Raw genomic sequence first — 21,349 nt, 5'->3', positions numbered from 1 at the left:
CAGACCGAATTCAATTTGGCGAGTTATTAACCGTACGCGTATTAGGTACACTTGCAGATATGTGTATTTTAAACGAAAACATCGGCAGAGTGTGTGATGGGGAAGGAAGTGGTGCTTAATAACAACTTGAAGTGCTAAACACGCCCGCGGGCCCGTTCCCAAATCTCGCATACATTACGTGGGTTTAAAACTTATCAATTATACATTTTTTCATTTATTTACGATGTAAAAATTATATATTTAAAAAATAATAATAATTTATCGATTCGCGTCCGCGCGATCGACGTAAAAAATCGTAAACGATTCTAATTATTATCATAACATATTATATCGTTGTACCCAATACTGTTGTTACTACACAGTGTATAATCCACGGCGTATTAAAATATGATTTCAATATATTTTTTAATCGCCATATAATCGTAAATCGTAATATTTCGATATCATGAATACGAAATCGGATCGCCGTGTACGATGTAATATTGTGATCAAAAATACGATATTATTAAATACTTAAATATTATATTGTTATGCGATATCGATCGAAGCGATTACAATATTATATTATGTATTATACCAACATTAAAAAGTTTTCGGATTCGATGACACCAGCACCTGAAACGGGGCGGTGAAAACGACACGACGCCGCGTAAATCCGCTGTCAAACGGTTCGGCTATGTGGTGTACAATAATTATTATATTTTTATGTAATTTGTAATTTAACGCTTTATGGATGCTTAAACATCGTAAATGTACAAAATTAAAACGTCGTGTGCGTGATGCGTGTTCGCGCTATAGGTGGGTGCAATTATTATTGTTTAAACATTATACTTTGCCCCAAGCTCGTGTGACTGGACACGCGTTTGATCGCCAGCAGTTTTTTTGTTTTTTATCCTTTTTACACATAAACATCTCTGTTATACGCCGTTAGTTGGTTTACTTGTAAAGGTACCTACAGTTAATAATATAAATCCTAATTAATCACCAGATTCCCGGTCGACCGGAATTTACGTCAACTATACTCATATTTTATATAAATGTTATTAATTATAATTTATAATAAATAATATAATATAGGTCGGTCGTACCTATATATATATATGTATATATATTATATATATAGTAATAGGCTGCCACTAAAATATTAACCGTCGCGGCTACGCCATCACGTGCGTTAAATATATTGTTATTCCAAAGACCCGTGTACACACCCTATACGTATAATAACTACTACAATGGCCGTCGGTTCTCATCAACGGGCACCGGCCCACTCAACGATATCTGTACATCTATCGAGCTTTTCATTAATAACGTGTCAACATACATATTAATACTGTGTCTGCGAATGTAGCGTAATCACAAGGGTCGAAAATACGTTGCGGATAATAGTTTGACTTGTTTATAATGTTGTAGTATTAAGTATTAAGAAGACGCCACACGCATCCTTAAATGATTTGTAAAAACTGTTTCGCGTGAAAAATAACCGCTCAGGCAATATAGTTAAGAAGAAACGAGTACGCGATATATACAAGGCTACGATATTTGCTATGTAGTAGCATTTTAATTTTGTCATACCATTACTATTAATACCAAGAAAGAGTTGTTTTTAAATCCGGTTTTTTTATGTTTCTGAATCATAAATAATTTTTTTTTTTGTTTTAGTATGATATCAAAGAAAAAAAATATGCATGAAAAATATTTTCTTTTAAACAGTGTATAAATTTGATTTGTTAATTATGACATTAGCTGCTTGAATGTTATTTTTTTCCACAAACAGTTTATTTTTTATTATCTTGCAATTACACTGCAACCAACATTGGTATTCATATTGATTGACGTGGGAAGCCATAAATGGAAAATATAATTAAATTTTTTGAAAAGTTAAATCGAGATCGATCATCCAATAACTTTTTAATTTTTTCGTCAAATATAATCTATTTAAATGTAAAAACTGAAAAATTATAATGCATTAATCAAAACTAAAAATAATGGGATAATCTATCATGTAAATTATTCAACAAAATATTACTTGTCTATGGTGACACATAATATACCTAAACGCAAGTGCACCCGCTTCTCGCAACTCTTGAACACTATAGTCAAACTATCTAATATTTATACACATTTTGACAACAGTACAAATGCACATAGAACATTTCTAAAATTGAACTACTTAAAATATAACGGGATTCCTTTAAATTGTTTTATAAATTTCATTAAAATACTAAAAATCCCTGAACAAATAGGTGTGTTGACGTCTGGATCTTAAAAATATATACACGAAATAAATATTGAAGTTTTGTACAATATACATTTTTGTGTTATAAAACAACGTCAATACCGGGTAGTTGATTTCGATATTTTAACAAGAGCCAATTAGCGTTTGTTTCTTAACATAATTTTATAATGAGTAAAATTATAATATAAATTGTGGCATCGAGAACAATGTCTGCAATAAATATAGGTATATAAGTAGAGTGTTACCAAATTTCGGGCTGCGACTGATAGGTTATCGAATATATAATACTGTCTGCGGTCTCAATCGCAAAGTTTATAATATATTATTACTATTATAGATTAGTTGTCGAAAACATACACACGCCGTATTTGTCCGTTCTGTTATTATTTAACTTTCTACTTATACAAGTTGTACCTAAGTACCATTATAATAATATATTGCACAATTTATTATAATATGAGCAGGTTTATAATATTATTGTAGCCTACAAAACTAAGAATACACTAATATTTAAAGATAATATAATATGATGTATTGATGTCATTAAACATGAACTATTTAAATCATATATCATAAAATTTTAACAGAACTTTTAATGAAATTCAAAACATTTAACTCAGTTTAAAATAAATTCTACATAATTCAAAAAATAAATAATTAAAACACTAAACGTTTTGTCTAATAAAAACTAACATACTATTAAATTAAATGTTTAATTACAAATTATTGTGATACTTTTTTTTTTTGGTTATTATTAAAATAATAAAAACAACAGAATAATTAACCACGTTGATTAATTTTTAGTCTGTACATTGATTGACCTATTAATTATTAAATAAATTATATGAAAATGTCATTCAATTTTAAAATAATATTTTTAACTGAATTAACATCTAAAAACATTTAAAAAAAATAACAATTGTTTAAACTAATTTCTAAAGCGGCTTAGCGATATATATTTACATATTGATTTCGACGTTTGTGCAAACAACCAATTATTTAAAATAATATTCAATCGTACTTAGATAGTTAGATACCGCAATCAACTGATCAACTGATCTCTAAAAACGTTGACTATTAGCCGAAATTTATATTTTTACAACGAAATAAACTTAAGAACTCGTACACTTACTCATATACATTTCAACGAGTTGAATATTACAAATTATAACATACCATATGATCCGAGATTCTGGAAAATGTATACAAACTGATATAGATACAAAAAACCAGCTCTGGAATACCGAAAATATTTTTACAGCACAAGACCCCGAATTTTTTTCGAAGCTAGAAATTTTTTATGATTTTGGAGAATATCAGAATGACAATATAATGCCAGTTTTTACAATCTTATCACAATACGAATTATGTAGTCAGTTTTATCATTAACAAAATAAAAAATACAAATAAACAATGATACAAATATTAAACCTTAAGTTTAGGTATAAAAATTAAATTAAATTATAAGTTTATAACTAAGTATCCAAAAAAAAATTATATTCGTAAGATAAAGTGGTCTTTACATTTGTTAATTAAATTGTTGGTCGATTCGTGGGATATTATATGTGGAACTAAATACTTTGAACGATAAGAACGTAAATAAACTTTAAAATAAAACATAGAGTGAAAAGAAAAGAGAGTCAATTACAACACAAGTACTTAATGAATCGTGAAGGAAGAAAATATTACAAGAGTAACGACGGTCAACCGAGGAGGGTAACTTAAGTTTACTAAACACTGCAGGGTATAAACTGGGGTCATATTGGGTGGTGAGTGGGTAAGGGGTTTCTAAGCGTAACTTCTAAAGTTTCGTTTAGTTTTGTCGATGTTTTTATTTTTTCCAAGTGAAGATTCCTCTGCTACTGTCTCATAAACTGCACATCACTGCCTAATCGCAGTCACTGCAATCAAATAACGCAACATCTAATATATTATGTATTAAACGAACAATAACGCAGTGCACTTTAATAACGTGTAATGATATTTTCATATTATAATTAAAATTTGTAACAAAATATATATTTTGTTAATATTTTCTTAATTTAAAAAATAACTTTTTTAAAACAAATAGTTTAAATTATGCAGCAATGAATTTAAGCTTTTTTATGAAACTTTGCATATTTTTAGACGTCGGAATATAGTAAATAAATGGCTATTTCAAAAATAAATCATCGATATTAATGAATATAGTTCTTTATTACCTAAAAAACAAAAGTTAAATTAAATTGTTTTTATATTATTTGTTTAATTTTCGAGATTATTAATTGAACTTTTTTTTAAATACATTTTTCTTTTGATTACAATTTTACAATATTTTTAACAATTTTTATTGATTAAAATATTATTTTCTTTTTGTTTTTTTTTTTCTGTTTGCTGAAATTATTTTAAAATTATTACAAAAAAAAATTATAATTTTCAAAAGATTTTCAGTCATTGTGATAAATTAAAAGATTAAATTATGATTATTATTGTTGTTTTTTGTTATCTAAATATTAACTTCGAAATATGTTTTTCTTTTTTTTCAAAGAGACGATACTTTTAGAATTTTGATTTTTTTTTGTTATTATTTAAAAATTTGCATGTATAATTTAGTTTTTATCTATGGAAATTTTAAAAATGTTTTGTACAGCACTTTAAATAGAAATTAGAATTACTTTTTTTTTTGCATTTGATTCACAGCCCATTGTAATTTATGAATATGTTTTCCGTGGGTACTCGCCACGCACTCATAATAATATACGGGCGACCAATATAATATTATTGTAGGATTGAGTGAGTATATGTGGCGTGTATACTGTTTACAGTTTATTTAGTATTAACCATTGAATCGCAATAATTGCAATCGACGATTAGCTGAAATGAATTAGTAATATTGTTACACATCATAGCTACAAAGGAACCGTAAAATATAGTAAATGGGCGCCTAATGTTAAAATTAAAATTAAAAATCTTCTTTACGCCTACCCGCGTATTTATTTTACACTATTATTATAATGGCGTGAGTTTTACCATGATGCCGCGGTTAATACGATCGCATTTAAAATATAATATGATGTATAGGTTGTATAGGTAGTTATACAATATTATAATATACACAGGATACGGTAGTGGCTTGCTACACTATTATTCGCGTCTATCTAGATAACAGATCTTTCACTTTTAAACTCCACGCTCATACGTGCTAGCCACTTCTATTCATAATAATAATAATAATAATAATAATGCTCTACAATATACGTATGTGCATTTACACGAACGGCGTCGCATATATATATATATATATATATATATATATAGTGTAATGTGTATATTATATACTGTATATACCATAACATACACGATCATTATCCATTGACGTTTGAGTCATATAAACTGCTGCTGCAGTATTATGTGTATATAATAATATTTACATACCTATTTATATTATATATATATATATATATATATATAAAGTTAGTACATTATATGCATGTTATGCGCGTATACTTATGACGGCGCACTTGAAATATCAGTCAAAAACAACCCCAAACAACGACGACCCCGATACGAACCGCTGATAACGTATTTACACGCAAACGACTATAATATATTATAGTCTACAACAGTGGCAGATTTATGGGAAAACGGCATAGGCCTATGATCGTTGCAATGTCTTAGAGGTGAAAACTTCTTTAAATGTCAATTTTAGTCTTCTAAAAAGATTCACGATTTAATAAATATAATTTTCTTAAATCGATTGATCTTTTTATTAGACTTAAATGTCACTCGAATTCGGCCCTTATGACACTCCTGTGAATTTGGAAGAACAAATTTGAATTTGGCCTCACTTTGAAAATAAAGTCTAATTAATTATAAATGTTTTCCAACAATTGTCAATGAATTTGTTAGATCTACCTTCTAATATTGCGTTACCAAGTTTATGAGAGATCGTGCAAATTACTCATTGTTTAATTAATTCGTCATTACTGTGAAATCTGCATTTGAAATTATCGTATCGAATTTATTACTACGCGGCCCTTAAAGCAACTTGGATAATCGATACAACTTTGGTTTCGAAGAATAGAAATGCACTATTATAGAATTATTATTAGAATTAAGTGATGTGTATACTTAATAGCTTTAACGCGTACATAAATAGTTACTATCGTAATTACGTTTTATGCTATTTCTCGTGAAATGTTTATAAAATAGTCTAAAAAATATATTTTATAACGGTGTGCATTATGTTATAAATTTTGTACTTATAATTTGAATAGGTACTAATTCAATTTTAAATAATGAACTAACACAAGTGTTGTTCCTACCTACCTACCTACCTATATCCTACTTATTATGCCATTATATTATTATCATGGAAAATGTGTTAAAGAAACAGTAAATCTTTAAATCCGCCACTGCGTACCTGTGTACCTATGTTGGAATTACCGTTATATATACAATATTATATTATCGTCCGTGGAACTTTTATTTAAAAACTAATTTTATCATACAAAATATATATTATATTATTGTACGTATACTATAATATTATATATTTTATGTATTTTATCATTATATTTTACCTATATAATATGATACGAAACAATAGAGAATATAGGTGTTTGTAAATTATATTTTATACATATTATACATATCTTGGATCAACCAGAATTTTGGTGAGGAGGGGTCTAATATTTGATATACAAAGGTTACTTGAAACATTTTTGTACTTTCTCTTCGAAATTCTAAGCTTAAAAAGAATTATAAAATTTATAATTCTTTTTTAATAATTGAGTATGAAAATTATCAAGACTTCTTCAACAACAATATTCGCACAAATATGACGTCTTACGTACAGTATTCAAATAACACTGAAAGCGTTTTTAATTTTCTTTAAATTCGTGGAGGGTTACGCTCCCTCTGGTTACAACATCGATTAATTTATGCATAAACATTTTTGTCAAATATTCTTGTTTACGATAAAATGTAGGCCGATGACCTGAACTGCCCTGTCAACATGACGCCAAGTGTGGAATAAGGTTTGGATCACATTCGCATTGTCGCTCAGTCGTCGGTCCAAAATGCAAAACATTTTAACAGTTGACCTGGAAGAAAATGCAGCAAACGGATATAATATTATTATTTATACCTATTTCTATCTTTAAATTATCTTTTTTAAAGTATTCGCTCATGCGTTCTTTTAACAGTTCCGGTTTACAGAATTATATATTATAGCGAACCGACAACGACAGCTTAAGTCACGGCAAAACATCAACATGAAAATGTCAAAAATATTAGGGTTTTTGATGGCGTAAGATGTCAAAATATATTTTGAAACATTAATCGATTTGTTACCATCGTGTTTACGTCGTTCTGCGAAGTACCTACCTATATATAATATATCGTACAGCGTACCTACTCCAAGTACCTATCCTCTCAAATCGGGTGCTTGGCAAAAAAAAAAATGTAAGCTAAGATCATTGAAATTTATAAAATATATATATATCGTACGTATATATAGAACTTGTACTATATATTTTTTTACATAATACAGTTTTAAAATCATACCTACATATGTAATATATAGGTATATCAGATAGTAATTACGCTATATATAAATAATTAAAAAATATCATAAAGTTTCTAAATTATCATCAATGTAGTTCCAAATTATTAAATTTAGAAAAATTTGCACTACGTAATTACATAAAATTACGTGAAAAAAATATACGAAAATAATTCCATCCATACGACATTTATTTTACAATTTAAAGACACTTTATCGATTTCTTTCAATATAAATCCATTTCCGAAAAAAAGTCTAGCGAAATATTTAGGTTTTACTCTTGCCCATAGATTAACTATTAAGTTAATAACTATAAAATCCAAGTGTAATACTTTAAGATTTTGACATGAATGGGTTTATTTGTTCTAAACCATTTTTCAAAAAATTTAAAACTGAATATAAATATGATGAAATAAATATCTATAAATTTACAAATCAAATTAACCTTATGGAATTTAATTATGGGGTAGGTACTTACTGATAAAACATTAAAATAACTACAATTAAACTGTTAAGTTAATTAAAATAAAAATATTAAAAGCTTCGTTTACGTTTAAAATGAAAGGATACCTACATAATACAGATCTTAAATTACTAGCCGTTAAGAAACTGTTTAACATTTACAAGTAAAATAGCACGCAAAAAGTCTACAAGTCTCTTCTGCGCTCAAAACCATTAGTTTTAGCTCTCTCTCTCTCTCTCTCTTTCTTCTTAAAATTTTCTTAAAATATCAGATAGGCGTCTAATACGAACAATAGTATACGTATATGTAAATACCTTTCAAGAAAATGTCTTCTCCAAACCAAAATAATAAACATATTCATCGCACGAAGTGAACCCAACCCACGCGGTTTCTTCCCATCTCGTGCATTTAAAATGTATATTCTAGCTTTAATATTTAATCACTTACACTTTACTGCACATCGTATTATGCGCAGATTATAGAATTTATCTTGTAAAATAAATATATAGCTGTATATCAATATATTTTATTTTAATAGTAAATAGTAGGTGCATATACTAATAATAATAATAATATATAATATTATAAATTGTTTGTTTTTAATAGTCATGGATATTTTGAAAAAAAATGATATGATCGATTATTTTAAATGTAAATTCAGTGGAATACTAATCATGATAGCTTACATTTAATAACTAATAACGTATACGTAAATTATGAAACTCAACAGAAGTTCACGTTAATAATAAATTGTATATATCTATTTCAATGGTCAGGGAAAAGTTACTTATTTTAATGAAATCAAATATTGCTTATTTAAACAATATTTATTAAGTTATAAACTCATGGTAATATTAATAACTTCTGTTAGTACAATCTATCATTGGATAGCTTCATGTTTAGTTAATACATTTATATGTATTATTTTTACTATTTATTTTAGTTTTTGTATAGGACACTATATACATCATTTTATCTAATGTAATTATTGTGTTTTTGTATGGATTTTAAATATTTGACTAAAAAAAAAAAAATACAACTGATTTTTAGCTAAGTAAAAGTACTTTTATTTTTTTTTTAACTTGCAACTTTTACGAGTTGAGAAGAAAAAAAAATTACTTAAAACAAAAAACTTAAGTTACATATTCTTTCTATGTTAACTCAATTTGATGAGTTAGAGTAGTTAGACAATTAGTTAACTTATTCAGCCTTGTATAATATTATTATTAATGATCAATACATTTATTATACATTTGAAAACCATCGGCGGATTAGAACTAATTTATTTAATATTTTATGCATAATAATATAAACATGTATTGATACTTCCCACAAACGTTCAGTCGAAATTAAAAAAAAAATGTATACACGCGTAAACCCTAACGCGTAATATAGGCTATATGCATAATATTCGAAATCGTCGTCGCGGAGCGCGTTTCGCGCGCACGGCTCATAATCCAAAAATCATTAATTCGTACCTATATACAATATGATCTATAATATTATATGTATAATAATAACAGAATATAATGTGTACGTAATGCATACGCACTCGTAAACTGATCAAATACGACACGCCCTTTGTTTTTTTATTGTTACATTGTAATCCAATCTAAACAAATTTATACGAGTATATTACATATAGGTATTCGTCACATAATAACAATAATAATAATAGTGATACATGCATACACATACACTTGTAATTTTGACAACCGCAGAGGCGAACAAAAAACACGTCGATGGTACGTATTATAATATGCACTATAATATTTGAATACGTATAACGCGCGCCCCTTAAATGAATTGATTTTTTCGCATAAACACATACGTATGATATATATAGGTAGGTACATTTGAATAGGAAAAAAAAACGTGTACAGCATTGCGAAAAGTCTATGCTATTATTGTGTCACCGTGAGATTTCCAATCGTTGTTGATACCGCAACTCGATCGACCTATTATATATTTTCATATATGAAAAAATAAATAATGTATAATATTACTATTCTCTTGTACATTGCAATAATAATATATTATTATCGTTTTAATTAACTCTCAGCTGTGATGCGCGCGGTATCTAACTATAATAGTATTTTGCACAACTGATCTAAACGTTCATCCTGACAAAAAATTATTTCAATTTGTTGATCTCGAATAGTTATTTACAGCCATTGGAACACGTGGTCGTATTATACGAGTTGATTTTATACTTAAACTTGATTTGACATCATCATAGTCGAGTGTTAACTAAAACAATATAATAATATAAGAACCCTTAGTACAATACTTAATGTTTATTATATCCACTATTTTACTGTAATTGTTTTCTCAACCAAAAATAGCGGTTGTCCACGTATTTATAGTTTGATATTTTATTTTTCCACGATCACCTTTATGAGACAAATTGTGATGCTGATTGACAATATGTGACAAAAACAACGTATTTTTTTTTTTTTAAGTGTTATATGGCATAAGTGTATAACTGTATAAGTTTAAACAAAAACATTACTTACGCAATATTATAGCGTTCAACCAATGAAGTAAATGACTATAACATATAATACCTCCGTATAATATAATATTCGTCTAATCGTCATATAATCGAGTTGACTGGCTTTGTATGAGCTGTACCCATTATATTTATAAGAATTTCGATGGAAAACAATAATTATATTATGATGTATTGATGTGAATATTTTGACAATTATTTTACGTTTTACGTCAACGTACATCTCAATTATAATTTATAATGGTAAAAATAGCATATTATTTATCATTCAAATACTAATGACAATAATATAATATAGAACCAGCCATACCGTTGTAAAACATACATAGACGATACAATACGCGTAATAATGGTTTGATAAAATACTTTTCGACCACGATTTTATTCGTCTCGTTGTTTATTCAATTTAATTAACCATTTTGTATTTCTAAACTTGTAAAGTGGCTCACTAACCATGCTCAATCACATTTTTCCTTAAGTAATACATTTATTCAAACCTGATTTTTTTGAAATTTTTAAAACAAGCATACTTATAAGAACTATACTTATTATTTAGAATTGTATACAATTTAAAAAGTTTCTTGTGCTAGTATAGGCTTTTTTTCAAATGAAACCCAATCGTTTTACTATAAATTGATAAGTATAATTTTTTTTTTTTTTTTGAAAACTTATACAAGTTCTAAATAATCATAGGCTAATAAAGCGTCTATTATTACACTATTATTATAGATGTATTATCCATAATATACAAATCACTCATAAACCATAAAAACTATTGATTCAAATTTAAATTTGGGTTCATATTAATTTTGTAAAACATTATCTATTTAACAATTTACATTCTAATTTTACAAACACATTTTAATATCGCCACAGAACCAATCATTAAATTTATATGATATTTGTAGCTATAAATATCTATTTTTTCTTTTATGAAATATGTATAGACTAATGAAAAAAAATTAATAAAAAAAAAAACATAAAATTTAAAACACAATAATAACAAAAAAAAAAAAACAAAAGAATTATTAGAATGAGCCATAAGAGAAACACTACATAATATATAAAACACCATTTATATAATACTACAAACCAAATTAGATACATTTTTTTTAATCTTATAATTTTTTCATTTTAATTAATTTTGTTCTTTATTTTTCATACTCCTTATTTTTTCTTTTTACCTTATTTATACCTCTTTCGGATTATTTTAAAATATTTAATAAAATAGTAAAAATGATAGGTATATAAAATCTAACCTAAAGTATACTTAAAAATCGTTATAATAAGTTCATTATTTAATGAAAAAAATGAGAAATATCATGCTTGGTAAATCATTTTGTAAAACTGCATGTAACAATAATAATAATAAAAATAATAAAAATATGAATACGTAGTCAAAAGTCAAGTCACCGTTAAGTCTATTTATGCTTGATGCTACAATTACGTCTATAATATATTATAATGATATATAGTCATCTCGTAAGTCACAGAAATCATCATCATTATATAATACACATAAAATTCAATAAAGTTCACTACTTTATTTTTTAAGCGATGAGATCGCAATATATTGTAATAATAATATGACCGATTGTCTGCAATAATAATATATATATTACATACATATAACTATAAAAATACCGTATAGTTATAAGTTTATAACCTGGAAAAATAATGAAAATATATTCTGAGACTTCTTTGAAATAGTCGCACGATTTCTTTCCACGAGTATCCACTTTGATAAACCCCTTCAAATAATCTGTCACCCACCCGCATTCTAACTCGTAACTGACATATATTTATTTAACTATTACTATAAAAAATAGATATATTACTACTAATACTAGACATATATAGACGCATACTAGTTAAAAATACTTTTGAGATGTATCACATTTAGGTATCTATTAAAATAGTTATAAAAATAAATTTCGATTAACTTACTTAAAATTTTTACTCGTCTATAAGATCAGAACCAAAATTTGTTTTCGCAGAAATATTTTATTTTGTTAGATAGGTAAAATTACCACAAATTCTCTTAGAAATTGAAATTTAAGCGTATATATTAGGGGTGGCCAAACTGTGGTTCCCATCATAGACTCATATGCGGCTCGCATCTTATCGTAAGATACAAACATTATTACAAGAAAAATTATTTTCAATATGAATTTATTTTTATTTTTAATTATTAATTAATATCATATATTGTTTTGCATTTTATACGTTTTATTTCAATTTATATTTAATTATCTTCTTTACGATAATCATACACATACATAAATATGAACTTTTTTTTTCATTTTAGCTCTTCCATATTTATTAATATATTGAGCGGCTTGCAAGTCACTTTTTACTGGCCACCCCTAGTCTATAGTAATATTTAATTGTTAAAAAATAAATCGTGAAAAACGCACTCATTATTTTACTATACGTATAGTGTATAGGTACCTCTGGGTATAGAAAATAGGAATCTACCCACACTAATCCCATGACCAATTCAATTAAAACGTATAGACGTAGAAACGTCTAACAATATGTATTATGTAATTGGACATTTTGTGACCTATTGTGTGCCCCGTCAATGGCAGGTATAATAATGTTCTTTATGGTTTAATAAAATTAATAAAAATAATAGTACGACCGCCTACAACGATTCTAATTCCAATATATTATCTCTGATGCAATTGATATAGAAAAATGTGGTTATAATATAATGTTAAAAAGTACATATATATTATTAAAAAAAGAAATATCATATTAAATGAAAATTATATATCAAAGGAATGAATATACCTAGATATAAAGTAAATTATAAATTTTAATTAGCAAACCTTATTCAAGTTCTAGAAACTTGTAATAAAAATAAATTTAATATCTAGATAAAATGATGAAAATGAGAATTTACGAGTAATTGATTTTTTTCTATTAAATGATGAAATAAAGCGCAAGTTTACTGTATTCTTAGTTTTAGTAGACTAACTTTTTTTTCATTTATACAAGTCTCATTAGTTTTCAATGGAACAAAATATTATTTCTGAATTTCAAATGTATATTTTTTATGTATTATATCTTTATATCTATGACGCGGTGCTGGCAAGAGCCAAAATTTCAAGATAAAAAAATCACAACACATATTGTTTAAAAGAATTATAACAATTTATGTACTATATTCGAATCGAATCGTCAAACTTATGACATAAATATTAATTAGATTCGTGATCACGTTATACATAATAGCTGCAGAGATACATTGACTTTTCTGTACACTAATAATTCGCACAACGAGGAAATTCGATAGCGATAAAGGTTTAGAAACGCAAACTTTTAAATCTTTTCTCGGGTTGAAATTCATAAGCGGTAGGTGCGGTATGTTAGCTAACCGTGGTATAAGACATAGTTAAGAGTTATACCATTGGTCCTCCGCGATAGTAACCGATTTCGGACTGCGAAAGTTCAAATGAGAATTCGACCGCGGTTTTGGTTATTGCGGGACCAAACAGACCAAACGCTGTGGCTATGGCGTTTACTACGCTATGGCAAACGTTTACTTTGCCATTTAGCAAACAGATAGCACTAATTTCTCCGTCATAAAACATTTCCAACGTTTTCCGCTATCAGATATATAATACTGTAAACATTCGTCGTAATAGTATTATGATAATAAAATTAATAATATGATTTTTTTTTTTTTTGATTTTTTTGCAGCCGATTTCGGCGCAGAGTCGGACACGGACAACAAGCAGAACGCCGCGGCCAGGGAATCGGACGCGTCGTCCAACGTGTCGGACATCAAAATGGAGACGGGCACCGGATCTTCGCTGAGCAATTACCGGTACAAGATCGACTACAGCGCGGACTCGATGACGGTTACCACGACCGCTACCGCAGTAGACGACCAGCATCCGCGGTCCACGACCCCGAAGAGCGGCGGCGGCAGTCAGACCACCCTCTCCCGCGGCATACCACTCGCCGGGCCCGTGCCAGTCGATCCCAAGTACGCCACGGCCGCCGGTTACCTGGGACACCTACACCAGAACAATGTCATGCACCACCCGCTGGCCAATGGCTCGGTCATGGGCGATTACGCGGACCCGCTCAACTACGTCAGATACACGAACAACCATCATCACACCGTGAGTACTCCTCGTGTCATAACTATATAATAGAACGTCCTGTAATCCTGCTGCGGTGCATTCATAATAATATTATACGTCATGTCGCGTAAAGAGTAAACGCGTTCGTTTATTTTGCGTGCGCGATGTAAACGATTGGTACGCGCCGACGTTTCGATTCGGCGTTCACAATTTTCTAATAATAATTATTGTCATCGCTATTATTATTATTATTGTTGTTTGACGCGATTACATAGTCTCGACACTCGATAATTGGCTAGTTATATATTGGGTCGCTTTTCGTCCACGAATAATCGGCCACTAAAGGATGGCTGCTCGCGTATACCTATATATGATTACATAATAAGTTTTCCGTCGTAAAATATGAAAATCGGTTTTTGTTCGTTTCGTTCGTTTAAAAATACACGTCATGGCGGGCGAGAAAATCCCCGTTTTTAAAATGTCATTATGTTTGTCTATATTATTACTCCTCCTCTCGTTCGTTTTTTACCCGCCGGCGTATATAGGTAGGTACGCTTAAACCGGCTAAAGCGATTTTCTCGTGAAATTATTATTATAACTGAAGTACATCACAAAGCCGCACTATCGAGACACAATCCATCATCGATGGATTTCCGTTCTCGGTCGGATTTTACCACAAAGCTCGGTACCTAATGAGTCGCTCGGATTTGTACGTGAATTTAGACTCGCGTGGTTTTTGTTCGTGTATACCTATTTAAATTTAAAAATCAGCGAATTAAATTCACGTGTAATCAATTGATAAATTGCGGATATTTATTTCAAGTTTAATTAAAATATAATATTTATTATACCAATATAATATATGTTAATAATTGCCATCAAAAAAATAAAACTAAAAATATCTGTATCTACTATTCTAAAAATAAATGTTTTAAAAAGAGTATCATCGTAAAAAGACAGGACGGTTAAAGCAAATAATTCGTGTTAAAATAAATAACCGATTAGTGATTAGTGAGTACCCGATTACCGATGTGTAAAAACTAGAAACCATTGAAATATACCAAATGTATTGAAAATTAAATTATTCAACATGTAATAATAAACAAGTGTTTAAATAATAATAATAAAAAAAAAAAAAAATGCACGTGGAATAAATTCACAGATTTATGTGTAGTCAAATTAACGGATTTACGTTACTAAATTCACAGACTCGCGTGAACTTTAATTTTACGTGTACTAGTGAATTTAACTAATCGTGAAATAGAGACCTTTAGACAGTCTAGACTATACATACACATAGACTTACCGAGCGCAAACACGCTAATACCCTCAGACACAATTTTAATTTTATTCTTGGAAGAATTGAACAAATGTATGCCAAAAACACTCATTAATGATTTTCGTGCGAAGTTATCACCCATCTAGAGTAGTATAAATTATAACTTAGTAAATAAAAAACGATATGGAATAGTATTTTAGCTAAATTTAAAAAAAAAAATTACCACTAATGCATAGCACTAAGAATTAATACAAATAATACGATAATATTATATTTAAGATTTTAATTTTAAAGTTTAAATAGAAGAATTTGAATCTGACTAGAAAATAAAATTCATTCTCTCACATTTAGTGTTTTGTTTTTTTATTGTCAGACAAACAAAATATAAATTCGCTGTTGAGTTATTGATGAGATGAGAATGCATGTACAAAGTTGAGGATATTATTAAAATAGTACTGCGTAGCAGCTTTAATAATTGCGTTGTGATAATAATAATTAATTGTTTACTTACACATTTATTATGCAAATTGATAAATTTCAATAGTTAATGAACTTACTACCTAATATTTTATTTTATGAAGTTATTAAATTTAAATATAGTTATTAATATTAAAACCTATGTTAAATGGTAATTTATAATAAATTGTATTAGTGATGTTAATTGTTTTTCACTTTTTTCAATGATCAAAAAACTGTTTAACATACTTCTATAATTCTATTATATCTATCGCACGTTTTTGTACTTTTCCCTAAAAACTGAATATATTATTCTCAATGTTGAATTCTATCAGAATCTCTTGAAGTTAAACGGTAGATTGTTTTTTTTTTTTCAGATGACTTTTCGCTACTTATTGAAAATTTAGATTTAAGTTCCGTCGTGCAGTCGGCCCTATTAGAGTATTTATCTCACGCAAGTGTTTAAAATTTAAATAAAATGTGTGTATTTCTACCGTTTGAACTTTTTAATAAAGCCATTATTATGTACAGCGTTTTGTACAGAAAGACTGTGATTTTATTTACGACGAGGTATTTATTTTACTTACTTGCACATATAATGAAATCTTCACTATAGCGCATTTTATCACTCATCTCGCCGTTTGTTCCGAAATCCGAACTTTGGTTGTTTGTTCATTATCCATACATAATAAGGTATATTATGTATGTAACATGTGCTGTTTTGCTAAAAACTAAAAAGACTTAAAACTTATTAGAGAGATAATATTATAATAGGATACTCAACATACCTTCAGCTCTCTTGCTGTACAAAGACTTCCGTTTAAAAATGCGTAACTAGAGTATTAGATAATCGCTTTTCAACGAAATTAATTATTATCAACTAATATCTCGTAACGGAATGAATTTTACAAAATATGAACTAGATTATTTAATGATTTTTCGTTTCGTAATGATTAGGTATTAACCTGCATTATCGGTTATATTAAAGTCAGGGTCTATGATGGTTGCGCAAATAATTAATTATAAGGCATATTAGGAAATACACGACTCATCGTAGTATCTTTCCGACTTCTTGGAACTTTTTAATTACGGAAAATGTAATAATTAAACAGGCTTAGCAAGTCTTATACTTGAAATTAACATAAATATATATATATATTATACATCATCCAATGTATATTTAAATTATTGACAGTTTAACGGCTTATTCAAAATTACATGAATCATTCTAATATACACATTACACCTACACATATGCTATCATATTATGATATGAATTATGATACCATGTCTATTCGTTGTAAAAGATGCACACTTTACCATAAACAAAATGAATGCGGTTTTTTCATATGTAAACCCTTTTGGGACAAATGGTTTGGCGCTTATCGTCTTTACGTGCACTTATCTAATCGAACCTGTGTGTTCCAATAATCGAATTCTGTTTCGTTTTCGGAAATTATAGTGGTACTTAGTAGATGCTACAATTTATTTTATATGCAAAGACTTAGATAATTTCCTCATAAGCAGTTAATACTAAAATAAAAATATCTAAAAATATTTAAGCAATATTTATTTTTGTATAAAAATTTTAAATTAAAAAGGCAATAATTATTTGGAATTAGTAATAATTAATGTAAATCTATCAACACCTTATAATTTGAAAATATTGTTTGAGTATAATAAAAAATGTATTTAATATTACATCTATTTTGTATTTTCACAAACAATTTTTAAATACTATAATCTATAATACTATATTATATCTATAATACTATACTATATTATATCTATAATACTTATAATACTATAATCCATGTGAGTATAAATATTCTTTGATTCAGAAACCAGTGGTTTAAATTTTGACTTAAATGTATCAATGTTTTCAAAAAAATCATTTTTCTAATAGTTTACATTGAAAAGAACATTGGACATTCTTTAAATGTTGTAAAAATGCCAATAATGTAATTTTTTTAAACTATTTCAAAAAAACTCTGTATTTTTTCGAATCTCACAAATTTATGAGATACACATAGTTATACACAACGATATATTGTCTCTAACGATGGTTTTTACAAGAAATATATAACTTCATAATAATTATAGTGTTGTAGTAATAATAGCTAGCACAGTAAAACTCAAGAAAGTATTGTAATTTAATTGTCTAATAAATCTTTGATAAAATTCATTAATCACTACTAAAGAACAAAATGAGGGTGAGCATGCTTGGTGATTCACCCTGTGTATAATATTATGTATGTTTAGTTATTGTAACAACGAGTGAATGATTGTTTATATACTGGTTATAAAAATATAACGTCATGTAATATTATGTAGTACTAGTCAAAACACGCAACATCGTCATTTTATTATGCATTTCAACATTTCGTATCTAAATAACATAACCCCGACAATTAAGAACAAAAAACAAAATAAAATATATAGATACACGTGTTTGTGTGTGTGTGTGTGTGTGTGTTGGTTTTTTAACGAGTCGATACAGTTAAAACATAGTCTCAGATCGTATTGTGATACGAATATAAACAGTATAATATTACAAAATGTGTATTATATAACAATATAAATTATAATTATTAAGTAGCGAACATATTACACTCTTGTTTCTCGAGGGAAGTGGATTTCCTGTTTCCCCTATCTAACACCATACGGAACTACTAATAAAATTTCACTAGGTATATATAACAATAATCAGTTTAAAAAAATAATCAAGTCATGGTATGCAGAATAATTAACAAAACGTTAGCGGTGTATAGAAATATTCGTTTCCAAGTCACTTGTACCTATAAAGTATACTACTCAACACTTCACCACGACTATTAAATTGTTTCTTACACTAAATATGGTTGCGGCGAACGGAGTTAAGTCACATGTATTTCGTCAGCTTAAAGGGTTAACACAACTCAAACTACGACTTATAAAATATATGTAGTATGCCTACATATTGTATATTATTATTTAATAAATAATATTTATTGTATATAGTTATAGTAACAACGAAACATTGTTTTCCGCCGACTTGAGTATTATAATATTATTGATTTGATTTTAAGTCTACGTGAATTTGAATTGAAATAAATTTTTTTAGGTTTATGGAATAATAAACCAAAGACATTATTTTCCTTACACAAAAAGTGAATCATATGTATATGTATTGAAGGGTTAAATTTTGAAATTTTTTTTATTTTTTTAGTCATTTTTGACCTTTTTAAATATCTTTTTTGTTCTTTTAATTGCTATTAAGGTGTTTTTAATAATTTACATCAATGAACATTCATTCTTACTCTTCAAATTCTTCCACAAGGGACTCCCTTACGTTAAATATATATGCAACATTTAATAATTAGGTAGGGCCAAAGTCATATTACCATGGACTGTCATTAAAATATATTTTCTGTATAACATTATTTCTCATAATTAGTATTCAATTTTGTATAATGTTGAAATATTGCCGTCACTTCAGGAAAAAAAATGTTATTTATATTATATTATACTCTACGTGTTGGCTGCATACGAACTGAGTCCCAGTATAACCTTTTATAACGAATTGAATTTCGGCTTGCTTTAGGGTATACACCAATTGAGTCCAGTGAAATTTTAGGTATAATACTAATTGAGTCCATGTTTTAATACCAACTGAGTCCCGTCAAATGAAAAAAAAAACATTTTTCTTCCCATATTTACAGACTTGGGACTGTCTATGATAAAAAAATTACAGATATGGTTAAAAATGTTTTTATTTTTTAAATATTTTATAATATAAATATATAATAATGTATGGATATAATATAATATGAATAACTTGTGTATAATTAAATAAATATAGATAATGATAAAATAACATTATTTATAATGGTAAAAATGTATGGGATAAACATTGTATATATTCAAATCTAGTTATTGTGTTTGATTTCAACAATTGCATTTGATGTTCGATTTCTTTTTCTTTTATATAATTTTTTTTATTAATTATATGAACACTTCTAATTTTTATATACGTTTCGCATTGTACATTCGACAAAATTTTTATAAATTGGTAAATGTTTGGATGAGCTGAAAAAAACATAGCTAGCATTGATTTTCGAATGAAAGGATTCACAACTATTGGTGGTCCTCGCCAATGAATAAGTAAATAAAACTAACATTTGCGGAGGATATTGTGAGCTTTCAGGTACATAATTTTTGAATATATAGTCAATAAAACATTTCACTCGATAGTCTTAAGGTAAAATAGAAATTAAATCATCGGTGAAGTAATCATTAAAATCTGACGGGTTTAAAAACGAAAGTCCTAAAAATGTTTTTAAATATTTACTAATTTCTGAGTTTTTATTTTTGTATTTATTAACTTGACCCAATGATTGGATTTTTCTAAGCCATGGTTGTCCCAAATGGAATTGACAACCACCAAGTCGTGTTGATGGCCAAACTTTATTTATGGCAACATGGATTGCCTTTTCAAAATCGGCAAACACAGTTTTAGGATTAAAACATAAATTAAGTATTTGACATTCAGAAATGATTAATTTAAAAGAAGCCTCATACGTGGTTGAAGCCTTGTCCAAAAGTAAATAAAATACCAAAGGTAGTTCTGATTTTTATTACGTGGACAGTTAACAGTTGAATAAATTGCGCAAGGCAGCCTTTAAAAGTCCCATCAATATATTATATTGTATCACACATAATTAAGAATTTTAAATTTATAGCACATGAAAATATTACTATATTTTTAGTTTCGTCATT

General features: G+C 27.8%; 1 protein-coding gene across 1 annotated transcript in view; it reads left to right on the top strand.

The window, feature by feature from the left end:
- LOC112590971 (irregular chiasm C-roughest protein-like) overlaps positions 1–14,925 on the top strand; it is a 148,563-nt gene extending 133,638 nt beyond the window's left edge. The window contains exon 9 of the mRNA XM_025334590.1: positions 14,468–14,925. Coding sequence (XP_025190375.1) covers positions 14,468–14,925 — 458 coding nt within the window. The remainder of the gene's footprint in view (positions 1–14,467) is intronic.
- The last annotated feature ends 6,424 nt before the right edge of the window (positions 14,926–21,349 follow it).

Source organism: Melanaphis sacchari, unplaced genomic scaffold (genome assembly GCF_002803265.2).
Source record: "Melanaphis sacchari strain LSU unplaced genomic scaffold, SCAv2.0 Contig123_pilon_pilon, whole genome shotgun sequence".
Classification (NCBI taxonomy): domain Eukaryota; kingdom Metazoa; phylum Arthropoda; class Insecta; order Hemiptera; family Aphididae; genus Melanaphis; species Melanaphis sacchari.
This window is presented reverse-complemented; position numbering and strand designations above follow the sequence as displayed.